The 22,495-nt window shown below is 30.7% G+C and overlaps 4 protein-coding genes across 4 annotated transcripts; 1 reads left to right on the plus strand and 3 right to left on the minus strand.

Moving 5' to 3' along the window:
* LOC148202385 (uncharacterized) lies at positions 1-462 on the minus strand. The gene has a single exon (XM_088109606.1). It carries the CDS (start codon positions 460-462, stop codon positions 1-3), a length of 462 nt encoding a protein of 153 aa, XP_087965732.1.
* A 4,585-nt stretch (positions 463-5,047) lies between these two features.
* Positions 5,048-6,119, minus strand: LOC148202386 (uncharacterized). Its single transcript, XM_088108668.1, has one exon. It carries the CDS (start codon positions 5,895-5,897, stop codon positions 5,520-5,522), a length of 378 nt encoding a protein of 125 aa, XP_087964794.1. The 5' UTR covers positions 5,898-6,119; the 3' UTR covers positions 5,048-5,519.
* Positions 6,120-7,598: 1,479 nt separating this feature from the next.
* Positions 7,599-8,293, plus strand: LOC124849164 (uncharacterized). Its single transcript, XM_047327051.2, has one exon. The coding sequence runs from the start codon at positions 7,648-7,650 to the stop codon at positions 8,167-8,169; it is 522 nt and encodes a 173-aa protein (XP_047183007.2). The 5' UTR covers positions 7,599-7,647; the 3' UTR covers positions 8,170-8,293.
* An 8,053-nt stretch (positions 8,294-16,346) lies between these two features.
* On the minus strand, positions 16,347-18,171 carry LOC124845962 (cyclin-U4-1-like). Its single transcript, XM_047323152.2, has 2 exons — positions 17,595-18,171; positions 16,347-16,718 (listed from the first exon to the last, which is right to left on the minus strand). The coding sequence occupies exons 1-2, from the start codon at positions 17,927-17,929 to the stop codon at positions 16,439-16,441; spliced, it is 615 nt and encodes a 204-aa protein (XP_047179108.2). The 5' UTR covers positions 17,930-18,171; the 3' UTR covers positions 16,347-16,438.
* Between the last annotated feature and the right edge of the window lie 4,324 nt (positions 18,172-22,495).

The following is a 22,495-nucleotide window of genomic DNA, read 5'->3' on the forward strand; positions in this document are numbered from 1 at the left end:
CTATGCTTTATGCAGAATCACCTCTTTCCTCTTGTTCTTCAACGCCATCATTCTTCCACTTCCTTTGTACAGAATTATCATTCTTCCATCTACTTTGTGCAAATTATCATTCTTCCATTTACCTGGTACATTGGATTTACCTTTCCAAGTCTTGAATTTCTTCTTCCCATCACCTCTAACATGTTGCACCTTTAATGCCTGATCATCAGCTCTGACAGGATCTCTACCAAGAAGCCGCATCTCGTGAGCTTCCAAAGAACTCTGAAGCTCTTCGATTTTTATCTTTTCAAGATCTTTAGATTCTTCAATAGCAACAACGATGAAATCAAATCTCCGAGGTAATGATCTCATTATTTTCTCCATAATCAACACATCACTAAGCTCTTCCCCACAGCTCTTCATTTGGTTTGTAATCGTTAAAACTTTGTTGAAGTAGTCATTGACCTTATCACCATCTTCCATTTACAACAATTCGTACTGCCTCCGCAAAGTTTGTAGCCGTACTTTCTTGATTTTCTTTCCGCCGACATGACAACGTACCAAAATATTCCAAGCCTTCCTCGCCGTATTCGCATTTTGGATCTTCTAGAAGTGTGTATCATCTACACACCGATGAATGATCAAGAGCCTTATCGTCCTTCTTACTAATCTCCGCCTTCTGATCTTCTGTGCCACAAAACTCAGTTGCAGACTCCACCCCTTCTATCACGCTGCTGACTCCTTGTACCCGAAACAGCACCCGCATTTGCGTGCTCCATCTACTCGAATTCTTTTCGGTTAGAATAGGAAGATTTGTCGTGGAAAAATCTGCCATCAACGCTTACTTTTTGCTTCAAGAGCCTTCTTCTTTAGACGCTTCTTGGTTAACCGCACTGAACCAAACACTCAAACACCTTACGTCTCTTTTTCAAGAACCTAGGCTAACCGATACCACTAATGGAAACAAAAATGTATAGCAGTGGTACAAATATTAAGGAGTATATGAAAAACAGAGAGAAAGAAGATATGCAGTAGTATATTACAAAATGAAAGAATAGTGTTTTTATACAAGAGAAAACTAACTGTAAAAATGAGTAACAAAAATAACTAACTAACTTATAAACTAGGGACTTGAATTATATATCCAATAACATACACAACGCTTTTCCTCCGCTCAGTTTAAGCTCCTTCACTTTCTTCCCCATGCCTACACCTTCTTTATCCTCCATCACCCTTCTCACCCCGTTGCAGGATGTTCCAGGATCTTGGCCTACGAGGCTCACATGGGAACCACAACCCCCACCCCCTCCGACCTTTTCAGAAACCCTTTCGGCAAGTAACTCATTGCAGCATCACCGCCACTCGCGTCACTTTTGCAAGGTGGCCGCACCACCCAAACAAACCTATGTTGGCTCAGCTCTAACCTCAACGCCACCTCCCTCATTTGGTTCCCCGACATTGTCCCACCGCTCCCAAACGACACGTAGACCATCGACTCAGCCGATTGCTCGTCCATCCATTGCAAAACGTCACCCTTCTTTCCATCCTCCTGTTTCTTCTCCACCCTTCTCACCAACGGTCCAACCGCGTACACCTCTTCCTTCCTCTTCCTTTGTAAACCGTCCCAAAATCCCATCCTCTGTCAGCGCCTTCGTCATAGCGGGCTCCAGATCTTGCCACGTATTCATCAAAATTCCATCAAAACATACAATAAAAGAATAATAAAGTAGTAATTCCAAAAAAAAACTATAGAAACAATTTTTTACTTATTTTGTATCACTTTATCCAGAGGTGCAGAGAAAAAAATACTGGACAAATTGCTTTACACAAAAAAGCAGAAGAGAGAGAAACAAAATTTAACACTTTGTGAGTATTTAACAGAAGGGACTTGATTGAGACAATTTTTAACAAGTGAGGATGCAATTGACACCTTTTTAAAAGGAGGAATCTAATTGACACAACTCACCCGGGGACAAAATAAGCTATTAAACCAAAAATAATAATAATAATTTTAATTGCGTTGTAGGTCCAGAGTCTGTACTATCCACCTCAACCTCTAATTACTTAACACGTCATCACACATATAACCTTAAAAATGACACGTTACCATTATCTTTTGCCAGATTATCAATCCATTAACGTTGTTTGTTTCTATTTAACGGAAAAGACGATGTTGACGCAATATTTACTAAGCGAGGACCAAATTGATACTCTTTTCAAACGAATGACCTTTTTGAGAAAAATCAGCAAAATTAGGGATAAAATAGGTTATTAAGCCTAAATTTTTTATTTGAATTTTTACCAAATGTTTAAAATGTTTACATATTTATTTATAAACAGAGAGTGTACTCCAACACAGTTTTCACCCTAATTCATTGATTCCAAGAGCTTAAACAATAGATTTTTTGTGTCATGTGTATAGATTTTGTTTACATGACAATTGATTTTAAGATTATTCACTTGTGAAAATCTTTATGTATGAAAATTCTCACTTAGTTAAAAAGAACAAGTAAAGATTTTTCTACAAATATTCATGTTTTTTCTCCAAGATTGCAAAAAATTTATTTTAAACGAAAGTCGTCACTCTAATTGACGATTTAAGTGTAATTGACATTTACGATTTGTAATTGATTTTAAACTAAAGTTATTATTAACTTCAATGTAATTAATTGCCATTTCTTCTCCTCCTTGCACAACTTACTTTTACAGAATAAAGTCGTTTATAAACATGACGACTTCTTCAAAATATAATCATGTTTATATAACGCAATTTAATGGTATTTTTTTTAAAAGAATCTATATTAATAATTTTGAACAAAAATTAACCCCTTTTTGTTAAAAAGTCATGTCTAGGCGTTGTTATCCGTAAACATACGGCGTGTGACTACATTTTTTTGTTTATGAATAAAACAATGTTACAATTTATTTTATATTATATTAATTTATAGGATTGTTCATCAGTTTTAATAAACCCAACTGATATGACAATCCAGACCAATTAGATTAGTTCAAATTTGTAACTTAAATTAGTTTTATATGAATTTGCTTCAAATGGTTCAATCATTTAAAACTGAACTTAATACTTGACAATGTACAATTTCAAAAACACGATTATTATAAATAAAATTAAATATATTTTTTATTCTTTAATTTTCAGTAAAAATTAAAATTATTCACTGTTAGTCCAAAGTTTTAAAAAAACTAATTCCAATTTTCACTTAAAATAAAAAATATATTTAACTTATAAATGATAACTCCCCTCATATAGTTAACGTATTAATTCAAAATTATTAATTAAACTAAAACGATCATATAATTAGCCATGTCCAGAACATTATTTCTTGATTTTAATGTATAGTTAAATTATATAATTAAAAAATATACAACAAAAACAAAACTATGCTTTGTAGCATATTTTTAAGATAAATTATGCCAATATACATATAATATTGTGTTAGATAAAGCTTATTTATTAAATTAAGAAGTTGTGTTATTAATACAAAATATATTTTTTTAATTATAAAATATACATTGGATTGAATTAATCAAAAGTGCCAAAAAGGTAATGAGGCTAACTGAAAGGAGCCTCCTTAATAAAATAGCATACTCAATCTGGACAAAATAAGCAAATAAAAAATCAAGGAGTTTAGACATTTTACTATACTTTTAATTAAATTGAAAAATCCAATTTATTAAAGACTCTTTAACATCCTTCCAGTCCTTTTGTTTTTTTTTTTATGAAACAACTTGGATTCAATGCTACTCTAAATCTACAAAGCATCTGAAATCTCATGAGTCATCATAACCCCCCACTTGAATGAGAATATATAGTTTTATATTAGAATGAATTAGTGTAGCTAGGTCATTTTTCCCCTGAAAGCATAGAAAAACAATACAATCAAATAAAGTTACTAATGGAAAAATAAAATCAATTCAAACTTGTGCTGAATGCTTCAGCTAAGTCCTTCACAACCCACCCCTAAGCCCAAAAATATGGCTCCTAAGGCCTTAATATGACATAATATTAAACAATTTTCTGCCCAAGGAAGTTAAACAATTGGCTCGTGTTGATGAGATGAAGTGTTTGTTTTATGTGTGTTAACGAGGTGAGTTGCCATCTGAGAATATGATCCAACAGAAGATGGAGAGCATAGCATATTTTCAGTCAATCAAAATAGTTCAGAGATTTGGCAAAACAGCTATTCATGTAACCATCATACCAAGGTTTTGTGAACAAGGAACAATTGCACCATAGATATACCTTCAAATAAACCATGACAAGGTTTCAAAAAATAGTGATCATCTTAACAATTGAGGATACTTATTGTTGGCTAAATTGAAATGAGCATATGATATGATATTACTGTTCTATTCAGGACAAGAAGAACATTCTTACTGTATACACCATTTGACCTATCTCAATTTCAATCACCTAAAGGTCACCCTGATAAACTCCACATTCATCCAAGGATTGGATGCTGAATTCAATCAAAGATAGGATATATCAATTAGTCGGCATCTTGGGAAATTTCCTACTCCATATGGACTAAGAGTGCAAGAACTACTCATTTTCAATACGCCGGTACCATCTCAGTCCAAAATAAAGCAGGACACAAAATGCAACAGTTTAAACTCAAAATACAATACTTTAGGGTTAATCAAGTAGCAATCAAATGATCTTATACCCGTAACGATCAAATAATCTTTATAATCATGTCCACTAAACTATCCACATTCTTGGGATAAAAAATCACCATATATCCAGCTCTCATCACAAATAAACCTAAGCCTATACACTGATTTGGTATTTCTATCCCATCTACTTCTTTTCCCTTTCTTCCCTCTCTATTTACCTGAAACAATGCTATGTGGAAAAGCAAATTCATTAATTCAAAATTTTATTCCTTATTCCAATTTTACTTCTAAAACCATGAAAACGAACTAGACACAAGTTACATGTCTCATCATTCTCACTGTTACAAAGTATAAAAACGTAATTTTAACCAATTAGAAAATTTTGAAAGGATAAAACAGACTAAATTTTGTAAGTGCCTTTGGCGATAACCTCTAACATCAATGGAACTTTAAGTTGGCAATTTGCATCATAAAAGTTTGCATTGAGTTGCACAATAAAAGTTTTACATAAGGAGAGTGTATCCTCTCTAGTACAGGGTAAGTTAAGTTGATGAGAGATACACACAAACCTATCCCTCAAAATCATCACACTTATATTAGTTTTTGTGTGTATTTCTTTCCAACTAAGACTCCCATTCTGATGATAGAACAATATCAAAATGACCTTTTAGAATTGCACGTAAGTTTTGTCCACTCGATTACTCCAGCCAACCCAATGAATTAAACTAAGTATATACCAGGACCTTTATTAAGCAGAAAAACTAGTTCTTAGAAAAGTAAAACCCTTTTGTTATTCCACTTTCAGGTCTCAAAAAACCCATCCATGCAACAAGGTATACTAATATAAATATAATCTCACGATCCGCGTCACAAGAAAGAAGAATACACCACGCACCGAATCCAGGTCAGACACCGCTCTTGACGATGTTCCTCCGCGCCAGGAACCTTGCGATTGGGGGAGTGAGCGCGACGGTGATGGGAACGCGCACGGGGAACAGCGCCTTGTTGCAGAGGATCGCAAGCGTGAAGGCTCCGCCAGCGGAGGCGGCGAGCTGCGCCGTCCGGTTCTTAGGAGGTTGAGAGGCGTCTTCGTCGTTAGGGTTAGGGTTTTTCTGGTCGGAGACGGCACCCATGTGGAACTTCTCGAGAATGGCTTCGACGTCGACGTTGTTCTTTATGGCGACGTATAGACTGGCAATGGAAACTGTGGAAACGCTCAGGTGAACGCCGAGAGCCACTTTGCCATATTTCTTCATCAGTTCGCGGAATCGACCACCAGCCATTGTTTCTGTGTGGTTTTACTTCTTTGAGATTGATACAACGTTGTTCCACTGAGGATAGCACCGTGCTTTGTGTATGCGAGAGAGATAGACAGAGAGAGAAAGAGAGTGAGAGCGAGAACAATGGAAAATTTTAGCTAGAATAGGAACGGTGGCGGTGAAGAAGGCGGCGGCTTCTCTTCGGTGAGTGGCTTAGGGTTTTAAACTTCTAAAGGTAACTAACCCAGCATTACGACACCGTTTCAGAAATATGAATATTAGCTTTATATACACGTGGAAATACATGTGTCCTTTACATAATTAATTTAATAATTTAAATAAATAATGATTCAAAATACTAAAATTATAAAATAATTATTTTAATTTAAAAATACGTAAATTAAAATTGATAATCATTTAGAAAATAAAAATTTAGTTTAAAATAGATAAAATTTAAAATATTTATATAATAGAGAAGGAGAATTTCAGTTATATATAGGTATAATAGATACACACTCATAATTACTTTAGGACAAACTTCACTTATTACTGAATCATTAGAAGAATTTTATGCTATGCAATAATTTTTTGTATTAACATACTTATTTTATTCCAATTTATAATTGATTTAAACTAAATTAGGTGAATTAAATTTTATTTTTTTATTTTAAAACTTTTTTTAGTCTTATAAAAAACAAACAAACTATATTATTTAATACTTGAATAATTTATTATAAAAAATATACACTTAATTAATATAATAATAAAATAAAATAAGTTATCATTGTATTATTATTATTATTAATTATTAATGATATTTAATAGTTGTTTTTTTACTTAATACTCTTTCATCATATAAAACCCAGTTTTTCTTCTTACACACGTATATTGTTTCCTTTCATTCGCATCATATAATAAATTTTCAATCCATAATCACTTTGAAACTATATTCAGAATATATATATATATATATATATATATATATATATATATATATATATATATATATATATATATTATGGTGGTAATGGAATAAAATATTAAGATAGAGGAAAAATACCTATCCCCCACCTCAGACAAAATTGTATTGGATTTGATTTCATTAAATCTTAAAAAAATCCAACCTACTTTATTTTTGTTGGAGTCACTAATGAACAACAAGACAGACAAGAAATAGTAATGAACAAGTCTAAAATAGTGGGCAAGAAATAGTGATGAACAAGTCTAAAATAAATTGGTTTTAACAATTTTTCTCTTTTAGATCTCTTAAATATAAAAGAAAATTATTTAAATCATGACATCATCTTTGATTCAAAATATTAAAATAAAGTATTTATAATTTTTATATTAATTTAAATTATTTATTTCTAACCAATGGGTCACTTTGAAGGAATATTCAGATTCTTAATTAATCATTTTCATATAAATTATTGTCCTTACCAGAAGACTTTTGGTAAACCTTAGAAAAATCATTGCTAGAGGATAGTTCCATTCATACGTAGCATGTGTTTTCCATTACTTGTCTTATTCTTATCCACTCTTCGTACTATAAGAATTTTGGTAAACTCTATCCCTATTCTGCGGTTCCTCTGCAAGGCGTGTACATTGGAACTTCCTATTTCCACATTTTGTTTGCTGCCAAATTCAATATCAAATTTCTCCAATAAGAAAATTAACACCACTACTTTTCTCTTTGATTTTTCCAACCTGAAATATAGTCTATAAATACGACACTCAACTAAGCAGCTTGAATAATCTTAGACAACAAAAAAAAATGGTTACTGTTCCAGGCACAGGGAAGAATTGGCTAAGATACTTTCAGTATGAAGAAAGAAGAGACACAGCAACCGACACAAGAAACATTCTTCTAATCGTGTTTACTTTGGTTGCTGCAGTGACATTTCAGGCTGCAGTGAATCCTCCCGGTGGAGTGTGGCAACAAACTGAGGGTGATAAAAAAGCAGGAGAGGCAGTATATGCTTTGGATACAAAAGCTTACTATGTTTTCCTCATCTTCAACACTTTGGCCTTTGCTAATTCCATGTTCATCATTCTGTCACTGACACACAAGTTTCCTTTCCAATTGGAGATATGGGCAGCCACTGTTTCGATGTCTGTGAGTTATGGATCAGCCATTTTTGCAGTCTCTCCAAAGGATGCTATCCGTTTACGCTTTGTCCTTATCGCTGCTGCTGGGCCCTTTGCCCTTAGATTTTTGATTCTTATGTTCAACTTGTTCTTAAGGAAACATTTGGTGAAGGAGACACACACTACACCAAACACTGTGCAACTCTAGCAAGGACTACCTTCATTGTTTTTTCTATAGCTTGGAATGGATTTTGGATGAAATACTCCAAAACTTGTTTTCTTCTTGGTGAAACAGTGACTGTTAACATTCACGATGGATAATTATTTCTGCACTCTCCTATTTCAGTATAAATAGTTTAGTGTACAAAACTAGGTCTCAGATACTTCAAAAATTATATTATGTACTAGAAGAATTCCATATTTATTTATGAATTTGCTAGAAGCGGTTTTCGCTATAAACTCTTTCTGCGTGAGAAAAATCTCTAAAATAATTTTTTTCTAAATTTTTAGTTTTATCCATAAGTTACTCCTAGTTTATAAAAAAGTTATTTTTCCTTTACTTATAAAGTCAATTTTTATGTTTTTTCCATTATTGAAATTGTTAATTTTTTATTAAAAATATTGGTGCATGAAAATATAAATTTAGGTTTGTTGATGGATGCATTAATTCCTGCACCAGGCAAATTGGATTCAATGTTTGAGTGCTGGGAAGGATGTAATGTGTTACTTTAAATAATTATACTTTAATTTTGACCCGTGCGATTTCTTTTAAGACAAATGTTTCTATTTTTATTAAGAACACTTGAAATTGGATTGTAATTTATAACTTGTCATTGTCGACCAGGTAAGTTGATTTTTTAGTTTTAATTTTTTTTCTTACCAAATATAATATCATCAATATTTCTATGTTTGGTTTCGATGACGGTTAGTTTGTCATTGTTATAGCTATCGAACTGTTGTACTTTGGTTTGGATGCGTGTCGAGTTGTTAGTGTCATAATTGTCAAACTGTTTTACTTTGGTATGGATGATTGTCGGATTGGTCGTTTGGTTTGGTCTGGTCTAAATGAGTGTCAAACTGGTTTGGTTGAATTGAAGATCTTTAGCAAAAAATACAATAACTTTCTTCATGATAGTTGAGATAGTCAAATATTGTGACAAAAATGGTAGATATATGCACATATATGCACCAAAGAGATACCACATGCAAATATATGTATGGTGGTCAACGAAAAAAGAAGAAAAAGAAATAGTAGAATTTTTGGTGGGCTAACCTTATGTTGTATATGGATTGAGCTTGTCTCCACGTTTTTCATGTCGAGCTTGTCTCCTATCGAGTTTACTAAGGTTGTCTCCTGCCTAGCTGGTCTCCATTTTCTCCTGTCAAGCTTTAATGGAAATGAGTTTGTCTTCTTACCAACTTTGTCAATCTCTCTTTTAAGTCCAACACGGGATCAAAATTCCAATTATATCTACATAAAACAACAAACAATTAGAATAATAGAGATGAGAGGAGAATGTAGGGTTGTATTAACGGTGGAGGGAAGTTGGGTTGTGTTACTGTTAATGAAACTGGATTGTTGAGATAGTCTGACTTGACCCGTGGACTAACTTATCGGGTTGCCAGACTTGGCGTGCTTGGTTGGTACGGACTCCCGAGTTTTAAACAGGGAGTTGCTCCCTCCACCACCACCAACCTCCCTGCACCTCCCCATACCTAATTTGCCCTTCTATAAAACGGATGTCAACATCCGTTTCACCTTCAACGGATGTTGACATCCGTTTAATAAATTTTTAAAAAGTATTTTATTTATTGTTTAAATAATAATATATACATTAAATTAATAATAATTATTTTATTAAATAAAATAAAATTAATTTATAAATAATTAAATAATAATTTTTAAAAAATTAAATAACATTTATATATTAATTTAAAATATAAAAAATTAAAAACAAAAAAACAAAAAAGGTAACGGATGTCGCCACATCCGTTTTAATATATTTATAACAAATTTTTTAATTATTATTTAAATAATAATACATAAATTAAAATTAATAATAATTATTTTATTAAATAAAATAAAATTAATTTATAAATAATTAAGTAATAATTTTAAAAAAATTAAATAATATTTATATATTAATTTAAAATACAATAAATTAAAAAAAAAAAAATTAAAAAAAAAAAACTCAACGGATGTGGCACATCCGTTGAAGAATTTTTTCTTCAACGGATGTTGACATCCGTTGAAGAAAAGAGGTGGGGTGTAGGATATTTTAAAATATAAAGGATAGTTTTGGAATTTTAGAAAAATGTGGTGGTACAGGGAGCAAAGTGGAGTGGTGTAGGGAGTAACACCCTTTTAAACACTATCTTGGCCTGAATATTTTGGTCGTGCTAGCCCATCATGCCTAGCCTTTTTTTTCCATCCTTAATATTATATTTCATTTAACATAAACTAAATGTTAAAGAGTAATAATTGTACGTACCAACTAAATAATTAATATCAAACCCATGACCAGTGGTGGTAGAAAAAGGAATTTATTAAGGTTTCTTTTTGGGGACTAAGTTACAACCAACTAAAATAACTTGCGTTCCATATTGAAAGTTTATTTTATAGTTGTGTGTGGTAGTTTTATAAATCATTGTTATCAGAAACACTGAATTATTGGATGAAGTAAACTTTGTCCTCATTGATTTCAGATTTGAATTTCTATATGAGTGTGCGTCTTACCGAGACATGAATTAAGACACCCTACAGTCATATTTTCAGATAGATATTGTAAGTACAAATACCTTGTGAATAGTTTGTATTGTACTATGCCTCTTTATCTTATAGTACAATTTTCATTGAAAATAGAGGTTTGATTTAGTATAATCTTTAACGAACCATATCCTCGTCACTTAAACAATGATATTCTAATTTTTCCTTTCAAGATTCATTTCCGCTATGGAGTGACATTGTTTTTGCACAATAGACATAACCAATAGTGAACGCAACTCATTAATTTTACAACACAAATAATGTCCACAAGTTTATATACAGAGAAAAGGAATAGAGAATAAGCGCCAAACTACCCGTGGTGCTTTTGATTTTCAATTTGAATTTGGTTTATGAACTGCTACATGATTTGTGTATTGTGGTCATATATTTGCCAAAAAAAATTACAAAATTTGACATACAAACGAAGCACAAAACCCTTTTGAATATTTATATATTACTAAAATGGTAAAATATAACTGCAAAACAAATAACACAGAACAGAACGCAATCTCGAACAGAGTAGTTTCTTCAAAACAATTTTTTTAAAACAATTTTATAGAATGTAAGATGCAATAATTAAGAAGGTTGAATTAAAGATCTTTTGAAAAAAAAATACAAAAAATTTCTTCATGACACTTGACATTCACGAATGTAAAAAAATGGTAGAAATATACACCATAGAGAAAACAATAAAATTTTGATAGAAACATGAGAGAAAAACATCTACGTGTTCACACAGAAATAAACAAAATTTAGAAATAAGTAAACTTTAAACAAACCTATTTACTGGTGGCCGAGCTTATGTTGTACATGTGTCGAATTAATATACAGTAAATGTTTCCTTTCATCATATTACTGTCGTTCAACAACATTTTTTTCGTCCCAGTGATTTTTGTTCATATTTTTATATATTTTAGTGTCGAATTAATTTGGTCCTTCTTATTCATAAGTAACACAATTTATTATAATTCAAAAGATTTTGCGAGTAATTATAAGTTCGCGAGTGACATAATTTATTCTAATTTTATAAAATTTAAACCATAATTAATAAGATTCCTTTTGTAAGAGATCTTGAGTAGATAATGACTTATTTTTGTTAAACAGTTCTTTATTCTCGTATCATTTGAAAAAATATATATTTTTGATAAATTTTAAATTTTATAATTGAAACATACCACTTCCCAATAATGCAAAATGTTTATTTTACGAATAATCAGTTTTCATTTCTCAATTTATATTTGTGTTTATGTGGACCAACATGTCTTTTTCTTTATTTTTTTTGTGCTTAAAATTTGTTTTTTTTGTTGGTTTAGCATGATGGGCTACAGAAAAAAGAGAGAGAAGTAGCACAAAATGAACAAAAAATGTTTGGGTGTTGCTCCCTCCACCCCCACACATCTCTTCCTCCACCTCCCCTTTACTATTTTGCCCCTTCCTCCACCTTTCCTTTACTATTTTGCCCCTCAGTAAAATTTTATTTTTAAAATTGTTGTTTTTTAATTTTATTCATTTATAACATATTTCACTGATAACCTACGTAGTTCCTTGTATGAGTAAAATATTTTTCTAAGCTTGGTGATCGTGAAAAGAATTATCAAACAATCTTCTTCTTGTTCTCGGTGCAGTACGTGGTGCAGTGCGTTTATGGTGTAGTGTCCTTGTCGTGTGTCCTTGTCGTGGTTCCTCTCCAGGTACGTAGTCATAATCCTTCCAATAATCCTAAACCCTAAATCCTTCCCATACTTCCAATAATCCTTTTAATATCCAAGCCTATAATCCTTGCATGAGCCGCAAAACGTAGTAAAATAAAAACGAAACGTAAAAGGAACACTGCCTATGGACGGATGACATCCTTCAACGGATGACATCCTTCAACGGATGTCAACATCCGTTTAAGGCAAAACGGATGTCGACATCCGTTTAAGGCAAAACGGATGTCGACATCCGTTTTGCCTTCAACGGATGTTGGATGTCATCCGTCCAGAGGCAGTGTTCCTTTTACGTTTCGTTTTTATTTTATTTGTTTATTTTATTTACAGTAATTTATATTTAAATTTATAATTTTAAATGTTATATATGGTTAGTTTTTAAACGTAATAATTTTGTTAAAATATGAATTTGTTAAAATATGAATTTGTTATAGGTGGAGAAGAAGCTTAACGGAAGAGAGAAAGGTAAACGAAAATGGAAGAGAGGAAGAGGTGCAGAGGGAAGTAAATCAGAAGTTTTAAATAAATTAAAATATTAAAATAATAAAAATAAAAAGTTTTAACTTTTGAGGATATAGTTGTCATTTTAGAAGGATATAATTGGCATTTTAGAAAATTGGGGAGGTGGAGGAAGAGACGTGTGGGGGTGGAGGGAGTAACACCCAAAATGTTTAAGGCCCGAGTTGTTTTCTAACAAAAAAAACCCTTATGAAAATTTTTCTTTGTCTACAATATAATACGAAAAGTTTCCTTTGCGTTTTAAGTGGAAGCAGGAAGTGTGACTTTGTATTCTACATTGTATTAATCAAGAGATAAATTATTTGCTAATCATGTCACACTTGATTGACATTTTAATATGCATTAATATTGTATTAAATTTTTTATATAAATATAAGAACTGTTGTAGTTTATGAAGAGTTATGTGTATAATAATTTAAGCCGTTTTACTCAAAAAGCATGCTTTAAAGAATATTATATCACAATTGTTTATTTCTCTAATAATGCATACTTAAGTCATTTATGGTTAAGAAATTATTAAACAATGTTCAAGATCATTGGTTTTCTTTTTTAACGGGCTTTCTCTTATAATCTATTATTTTATAATATTAAAGATTATAACTGATCATATTTGTAAAATCACTTTATTAATCATCCTTTGCAATTATACCAATTTCTTCTAGTGAAGTAGGACAGATATGTTATCAATAATTAAGTATATATTTTAACCTCTTAATTTATTAATTGGTTGAACTTATTTTTCTTCTCAATTTTCTGACCTGCTGAATGTAATAATTACTCAACATGATTATGGCTTGCAGATGCAGCAAGTACCAACTATTCTGGAAGGAGATAAGAAAGATAATGTGCTCTTTAATTTGGAAGGGAGTGGTAGACATAACACATACATTAGGAATCTAGAAGAAGAAGATAGAACATGTGACTTCTATCCATAATTTATGTTAATTATCTCAAATAAAATACTAGTTCAACAGAAAAGCAAACATTATAAAAAATTGTGTTACCAACTAGTTTTAATTCATTGTGTACTGAACTATTAGTTGTAAGATTCTTAGAGTAACAGTTCGGATAACATTTAAACTATTATTTGATACTTCAAAAGAAAACATGTTTGAGTATAAAGTTAAAGTCATTCTTATAACTTTTGGACATTCATGGTAAAACTGAAAATCTACATTAATTTATCACTTTTTTAATCATTGATAGAATTTTATCGAATAAAATAAATTGTTTGTAAGACAAAATTTAGTGTCGAAATTTACTTATAAGAATAATTTTGTTGATAAAATTTATCGATAAATTAGTATATTCTATCAGTAACATGATACTAAATTTTTTGTTTCAAGCTTTGATCATTTTGTAGTAAAATCCATCAATATATCTGATGATTTAATTTCTTAAAATTCGTCAATAAAATTTGTTTGTAAAATAAATGTTAAATTTCTCACTATATCTTACGAAATATATTTATAGATTAATTAGAGATGTGTAAGAAACAAAAGAAAAAGAGAAGAAAACAAGAAAAAGGAGGAAGAAGAGAAGGAGAAGAAAGAAGAGAAGGACAAGAAAGCAGAGAAGGAGATAATTGAAAGTAGTGCAACAAGACGATGACAATGATGCGACAACCTAGAAAAGAAAAAAAAAAGAATGAGAAAAGAGGAGAAAAGAAAAAAAAAATAAAGAGGAGCCAACAACTCTACTAAAGGAAGAGTCAATAAAATTCTACAACGAGAAGAGGATAAGAAAAAAAATAGAAGATGAAATAAAAAATAAAATAAAAATGAGAAAGAAGAGAAAAAAAACAAATAACAATATTATTAAAAATTATTGACAAATTTAATTATCAATAAATTTATAGTTCTTGATTATTATTGACTTTTTATTTGTCAATAAAATTTATTGAAAATGACATTATTAACTAATTTTTATTGTAAAAATTGAGTTTTGTTTATGATTTCAAAACTTTATTGACAAGTTTTTACTATTGATAATATCAATTTTTTCTCATAGTATAGATAAAGAAAGTACTATAGAAATAATAATTATAAGACCAAACACGGTTAAATATAATAAACTTATTAGAGTTACTTTATTATCTTCTAAATATAATTCGATCATATTTGACATTTCATATTTCACACTCATAGATAAGCTTCTAAGCCTTATTGCTTGAATAGCTCTTACCACCTATGAACCAAAATCGCCCTAACGTATAATGTTCTAACACTTCTCTATTGTATTTACTACACCTTTTCATGGTTTCTGAAACAACCAACTTTATCTACAAATCATGGTCAAGCATAAAAGAAGTTTTTTCAATTTCTTTTCCAAATATATGGTTACACACCATTACCGTGGAAAAATCATCTTGATTTGTTGGTGTTGTTGTTACCATACATATTGAATCTTTAATAACTCAAATTGTTATATATATATTGAAAAAAACTTATACCAAGCAGTCAAATTTTCCACTTGGTAGTGGCACCATTATCTTTCTCTGTCTCATTCTATATACATGCAGCCAACTAATTCTGGTTGACCTTTATTGCACATGTTTCTTCACTTCCGCAGAATTAGCCCAACTGTCAATTAGCATGCACTATCTGTTTGATGTTGAATGGAATGTCGGTGATTATGCTTGTGATGTATAGCTACCATAGTATCAAAAACTTTCTAACACCCCAAGTGAACATCTATGTATACATATCAGTAGATCAACAATTCACATAATTTGTGTGGATACAAAGTAAAAGACACTTTTGAGACAAGCCACAATCATATAAAGTATAATCCCAAGATAATCTTGAATATTCTTAAAAAGATCCTAGTAATTCATATACCCACTTGAGCATAGAAAAGCAAAAGTATACAAACATGTATATAGTATTTTTTTTTTATATTATATTATGTGTATATTGTTTTTTTCATGTCAATTGGAATTAAGGTTTCAGCGGTCTTTTTCCATTGAAGTAACATGTTGAATCTGTAATTGATCCCTGGACCCTATTCCTTGTAGACTAGCACAGAGTTTCATTAAAATAGTACCTATCTATTGAACTGTGCACATCATTCTTTTGTCTTCTAATGGCCAAAATGGCCATGCACTCCTCAGTCACCACACATTTCTGTCTAAAATGTTGTTAAAAGCTTTCCCTTTGTTTAAGTGACAGTTCAATTTGCAAATCCCCTATGGAATCCAAAGGTGGACGAGAATCGGTCTCAACCATACAAAAAACCATTGATTATTATATCAGAAGAACTAAAATACTAGACTTATCTAGCCAGACTGTAAAGAAGAGACAGTTATCTGTAACTCTGTACAATACCAAATAATTTAATCAACCAGAATTCAGAAATAGAAAACAAAAACTAATTGGAGACACAAAGAAAGGAGCAAAATGATTTAATTTGCAAATCTGTAATAGGTTCACTACATCTACAGCTAGAGCACTGATTACATGCATTGAGAAAATGCAAGAAAATCAAACAGCTAATTGTTGTTGCTTTTGATGGGAAGATGATTCATCCTCGTTGAAGCATAAATGTGCCTTTAGTGATTTTCCTAAACTTAGGGAAGAATCTGCCAAAGTCAGTGGTTGCATCAGCAACATTTCTCTTTGGAGATGTGCACAGTAAGCTTGGAAGGTACCAGGGGTTACATTTAAATGGAAACCCAAGCCAAATAAGAAGTCCACCTCAAGAAAATTCATCTCTATTGTAGTGATTCCTCCAACTTTTGCATAGTAAGCATTGTTGTAGTACCTAAGGATTTCAAGAGTGACAGAAAAGTGAAAGAGTGAGGAATTTGCTGAATAGCATGTAAATTTTTTAAGATGAAACAAGCGAGTCAATAATCATTAAGAGTTTGGCATTTCCTTTTATGTCTTGTGCTAAATTCGACCATAGATTTGTGTAGAGACATTGTTTTTCAGGAAGTTCATGATTGTCTTTAAAAGTTAGCTGCTGCGTACATGCAATAAAGTGGTGGGGTCACATGGGTGGGTTGTCTCTTTCCAAGGTAAAGCCAGCCTGGACATAGTAGTGTTCACAAGCAAGACTATATTCTTTTAAGAAACATGGTCGTTTTCAATTTACCACTATGTAACAGAGAATTATTATGGTAGAAAGTGAAAATTTTACAGGGAAAAACTAACATGCAAGATCTGCGTTTATTACAGATTTTATTTTCTTTTTCTCCTGAAATGAAGTATTTCACAATCAACACGAGAAACATCAATCTCCAAACACGGGAATGGCAGAGCAATTCTATTGTTTTTTCTCTGATCTGGTTGAAAGGATCTGATCATCTGACCTCTTCAAACAAATGTTATAACTTATTTCATTCCGAAATTACCACTACATACTTAAATCACATGATTAACCGTTAATCATACCCCACCATGTTAACCACAACAATTTGTTACTAGGAAATTCAAGCACTCCTCAGAATTGTCTTAAATTTGCTCTTCCATTCCATGTCAATTAGATTGACCAGATGAAAGAAACATCTCACTGAAATTTCAGAGTGGACTAAGCTTTACAATTCCTCATTGATTATGACAGACTTCAAGGGTATTAGATTTGAAAAAGAAAAGAAAAGAAAATGTATCAGTGTTTTGATTATACTAAGATACTCACAAGTCATCCATGAATTTTGCAGCCACCATAACGCTGGTGATGAGTAACCGATGCACATTGAAGGAGTTGATAGGCAAGGAGGGTTGCCTCTGAGTGAAGCGATCAAGATAGACATATGCAACAATGAAGCATGATGGACTGCAGTTTGCATACTTGAAAATTCTCTCAAGATAGCTTTGAATAGAGATGGTGGGGCAAGTCAAGCCATGAAAAACGGAGATCTTTTGGTGGAGTTGTTGCTGGTTGAGATCATTAGATTCAGCAACCCTTTTGAGCAGAGAAGAGAGAAAAGATATCAACTTAGGCATAACAGAAGGACTCTCAAGCTCTGCCATGGAATCAATTGTAGGAAGTAAAGTGCTTGGAATTGATGTCAGACAGAGAGGGTATATATAGCAGAAGGGTTATGATAAGCCAGTGAAAGAGGTTGTTTGTTAAGGGTAGGTACTTTTGTTGGCCAAAATGCCCCTTTGTAATTTAAATTATCTGTGTAAGTTGGCATTTGTGGTGGCTTGTGTCCTTTTCGGCTAAAAAAGTTTTTGGGGTTTGAGTTGGGTAATGATTTTAGTTTTTGCTCTTCTTTGTTTCAAAACTTGACTTGCAAAAGAGGGAAAAGAGAGTGGTGCTTATTGTGGATTGGTGGTGTCTCTTTGCTGCAAAGGAACTGTGCTGTTTTTTTGTGTGGTGGTTCATTTGTGACAAGGGTTTGGGCATTCCATACCCATCATGTGATTACATGTGGGAAATTTTAGATGGTATTCTGAGGGTCCCACGTTTTAGGCGACCTTTGCATGTGTTTTGATTCTGAACAAGTGGGGTGACATAACATGGATTTGTTGTGTTGGTCCATGGCATTACTATATGCTGCTTTTGTTCCTTCCTCTCTGCTCATACCCTATAAAACCAAAGCAGAGAAAGGTGGTGCTTGGATTCAAGATAGATTTAGATATTTTGATTCTTAAAGGGTCCTTTAATTTTTCAAATGGGTTGGTGATTTTGGTGAATTATCAAAACAATACAAAAGGGAAGTTAATGAAAGTAAATATCTTATTACTGATAGTAGAAAACTATGAATACAACAACTGGGCATCTTAAAGTTATATTCTTTAAAGTTATCGTTGAATTACTGAACATTCTTTGGGGGAACTACAGAGCATAGGAACAACATGGAACCTTAAAATTACAGCTAGAATGAGGTGGATTTAGGCTACAAATTAGATAACCAAGCTGGAAGAATTGGCTGTAACTGCAAATAGAAAATGGTTACATGAACTTTTTGTAAGACCTTTTATGGGCATCTATGGAGCTAGAAAACAGAGAGATAGTATAATATTTTTCTGATCCATTTCCTTGTGCTTCTTGTCCAATTCCTTACAACTATGTCCAAGTCAGAACTACCGAGGAAACCATTATTTCAGACATTTTCTATAAAACAAACAAATTAAATAATCCAAAGTCCAAATAAAACGACAAATGCTTGCTTTGTGTAACACCTACCATATCTAATCTTCTCTGGATTAAATCCATTAAATACAGTTATTGTGAGATCTTCTGCTGATTTCTATATATATATATATATATATATATATTTAAGTCAGATATACTTAAGTTGCATCCACTCATTAATCTGAACGGCTAGAGGAAAGTAAAACACACTCAACCTAAATCATTAATGCAATATTTGATACACTGATTACTATATTTTTCTATAAATATATTATATATGGTATTTTGTATAAATATAACATTAAAAACACCTTTTCATCCATTGTATTAATTACTTATTTTTTATCTGATACTATGTATAATTAAAGATAAAATAATATTATTCAATATTATGTTTTCATTTGCTCTTAGGATATTTAATATCATACACATGTATATACTAAAGTATGTCATAAAGTTTTTTTTTTAAGAATTTCGTTAAATATTACATTAATTAATTTTACTATATCTATTTAATTTAAAAATAAAATATAAAATGCTTTTAGCTGCTTTTTTTTTTTATGTTTTTAACCTTATTTATATGTAAAATAGAAATGTTCTCAATAATATTATTAAATATTACATTTATGAAATTTAATACTATAAATTTAATTTATTAAACAATAATTTTTCGTAATAACTATATTCTTAAATATTACTATAGTTAATATAACATTAATTTAATTTTTCAAATATAACATTCTTAAATGTGACTTTTTTATGAAATTGAAATTTATTAAGAAATTAATATTTAAAAATTAATTATTAAAATATACTTTTATTATATTTAATAAAAGAAAAACAAACAAGAAACCAGCTGCGGGAGACTTTCAAATCTACTATTTTCAGTTAGAAACTAAAATTTTAGGATTTGGTTATTTAAAATTCTTTTTAGAATCTTATAGTTTTAAATTTCTTATTATAATTTTAATATCTATTCCCATCTTAAATTTGTTAAAAGAATATTATTAAAATAAATCGTTTTATATATATATATATATATATATATATATATATATATATATATATATATATATATATATATGTATGACTATCCACTTTGAAGTATAATATTTTTATTTTTATTTTATATTTTATTTTGAAAAGGTATTGGTGATAAGAACAAATGGTACCTTTATTTTCTCAATTCTTTATTCGATATTTATATAATTACAAAAATGATTGAGTCAAATTTAGAAAATAAAATACACACAAATCAAATTTTATTTGTTAAAACTTTCCAATTATTTTTTTCTAGTAAAACAATTGAAAATAAGAGATTAAATTGATTTAGTTAGAAATAATCTTGCGTTTCATGTTATAAGAATATGCACAAATTTGTTTAATTATTAATATGTATAAACAACATAATTTATGGTAATGGTTTACATAAACAAAATCACAATATGAGAATATTGTGAAAACATCAAAATGGCCCGAAAGTATAAGCATAGCACTTTGCATGTGATTGAACTGTGCACAACAACTGTCCAAACAAAACCCATGAAAAACTGAACAACCGAATAATGGGACACATGACTAAGTTGTTCATGCAATGGCAGAAATTAGATTAGCCACTATTGGCGGCCAATTATTGAAGATAATGTAAAGGCACACAAAGTTGAAAAAAATTATATTAGAATAAAAAATCTATTCAACTCTATATTTATGTGAGGATGGACAAAAATATAAGAATAATAATAGCATAACACAGATTTACATTTATTTAACATTCATTTAACATATGTTATAAGGGTAAAATGATAAAAAAAATGTAAACTTTTATATTATTTCAAGAAAGAAGAGAATAAAAAGTGAATAAGAGTAGTGTTAAATTAATATAAAATATTTAGGTGTGTCAAAAAATATTTACTTAAAATATAAATCAGAATTTCCATTACTTGAAATAATCCCAAGAGACACAAAGGATGCAATATGTGTCAATGATAAAGTTCCTCCTATGAAGTCTGAATCCTTCCTCTACTACATACTAAACTATTTTTGTGAATTAGTTCACTTGAATGGATTTGAGTAAGAGTGATTGAGGGGATTTGAGAGGATTTGAAAGTAAATTTTGTTGTTGTTTATTTGAGTGGATTTCGAGGTAAGTGAGAGTAGATTTGAAAGTAAATTTTTTTAATTTGTTACATCAATCAAATCCTACACTAATTCTCACAAACTTTACTTCCAAATCCACTCTCACCTACCTCCAAATTCACTCAAATAAACAACAAAAAAAATTTACATTCAAATCTTCTCAATCACTCTCCCCAAATCCCAAGTGAACAAAGCCTAAAAGATTATATGATATAATGTTTACAAATGATCATTATGAAAGAATTTAATTTATTTTTATTTTTATTGTAAACATGTTGAATTACTCTAATTTACATAATTAAGAAGATCATGATCAGGGGTAGGAAACTTACTTCTCTTCATTTCCATTAAATGCACAAGTTTATTGTCATATTCAAATTTATAACTTATCATTTTTAAAAATAAAATTAACTTAATTTTATTCACTCAACATTTATCATATCCAAATAGAAATAGATAATAAACAAATAAAAGGTAAACATTAAAGAAGGAAAAAAAATCACTTTTAACTTAAAATTTGGTAAGAACTACATAAATATATATGATTATTCTTAATTAAACATAAGGGTGAAAAAAAAAGTTGAGTCTGACGGGTCAGCCCACCAGCCCGAACTAAAGAGTAGATGGAGACGACATTTTAATTCCGTTAATTTGTTTTAGTTCATTCCGCTCAGCTGGATAGTTCGATAGGTCAATCCAGCAATCTGATATAATTAAAAATATAAATGTTCATTCTTTAAAACCCTAATTCTATGCTATTTTCCATATCCACCATTCTCAACCTAATTCTCCTCTCATATCCTCTAGACCAGACTAATTCTGCTCTGAAATCTTTCAAACCAAACACGTGACTGGCAAACACCACCTCTCCTTGCGCTGCATAGCTTAACATCACTCTATTTAAGGTTAGTATTTATTCTCTGCCTTCCTCGAATGTGTTTACAATAATAGTTGCATTATTCTTTATCAATAAACTGAATGAATTTGTGTTATTGTTCTATTGTATTAGGATTTAGTAACTTTTGATGGATGAGTCAATCAGTAAAGATAATCTAAATATTGATGTCAATGAAAAAAAGGAAGATACTTCTCTCAATGAGGTTGAAGATGATAAGAAAAATGTTTAACTTAATAACAAAAATTGATAAGTCAACAACTTCTGATTGCTAGAAATATTTTACTAGGATTGAGGTTGGTGACGATGGAAAGGAGAGGGTAAGTTGTAATGGTTGCAACAAAAAATACATAATTAGTAGTAAAAAATATGACACTTTCCGTTTGAAGAATCACATTGAAAAAAGTAATAAAGTTAAATATGA

The sequence above is a fragment of the Vigna umbellata genome, chromosome 3 (assembly GCF_029865625.1).
Source record: "Vigna umbellata cultivar VRB3 chromosome 3, Vumbellata_1.0, whole genome shotgun sequence".
Classification (NCBI taxonomy): Eukaryota; Viridiplantae; Streptophyta; class Magnoliopsida; order Fabales; family Fabaceae; genus Vigna; species Vigna umbellata.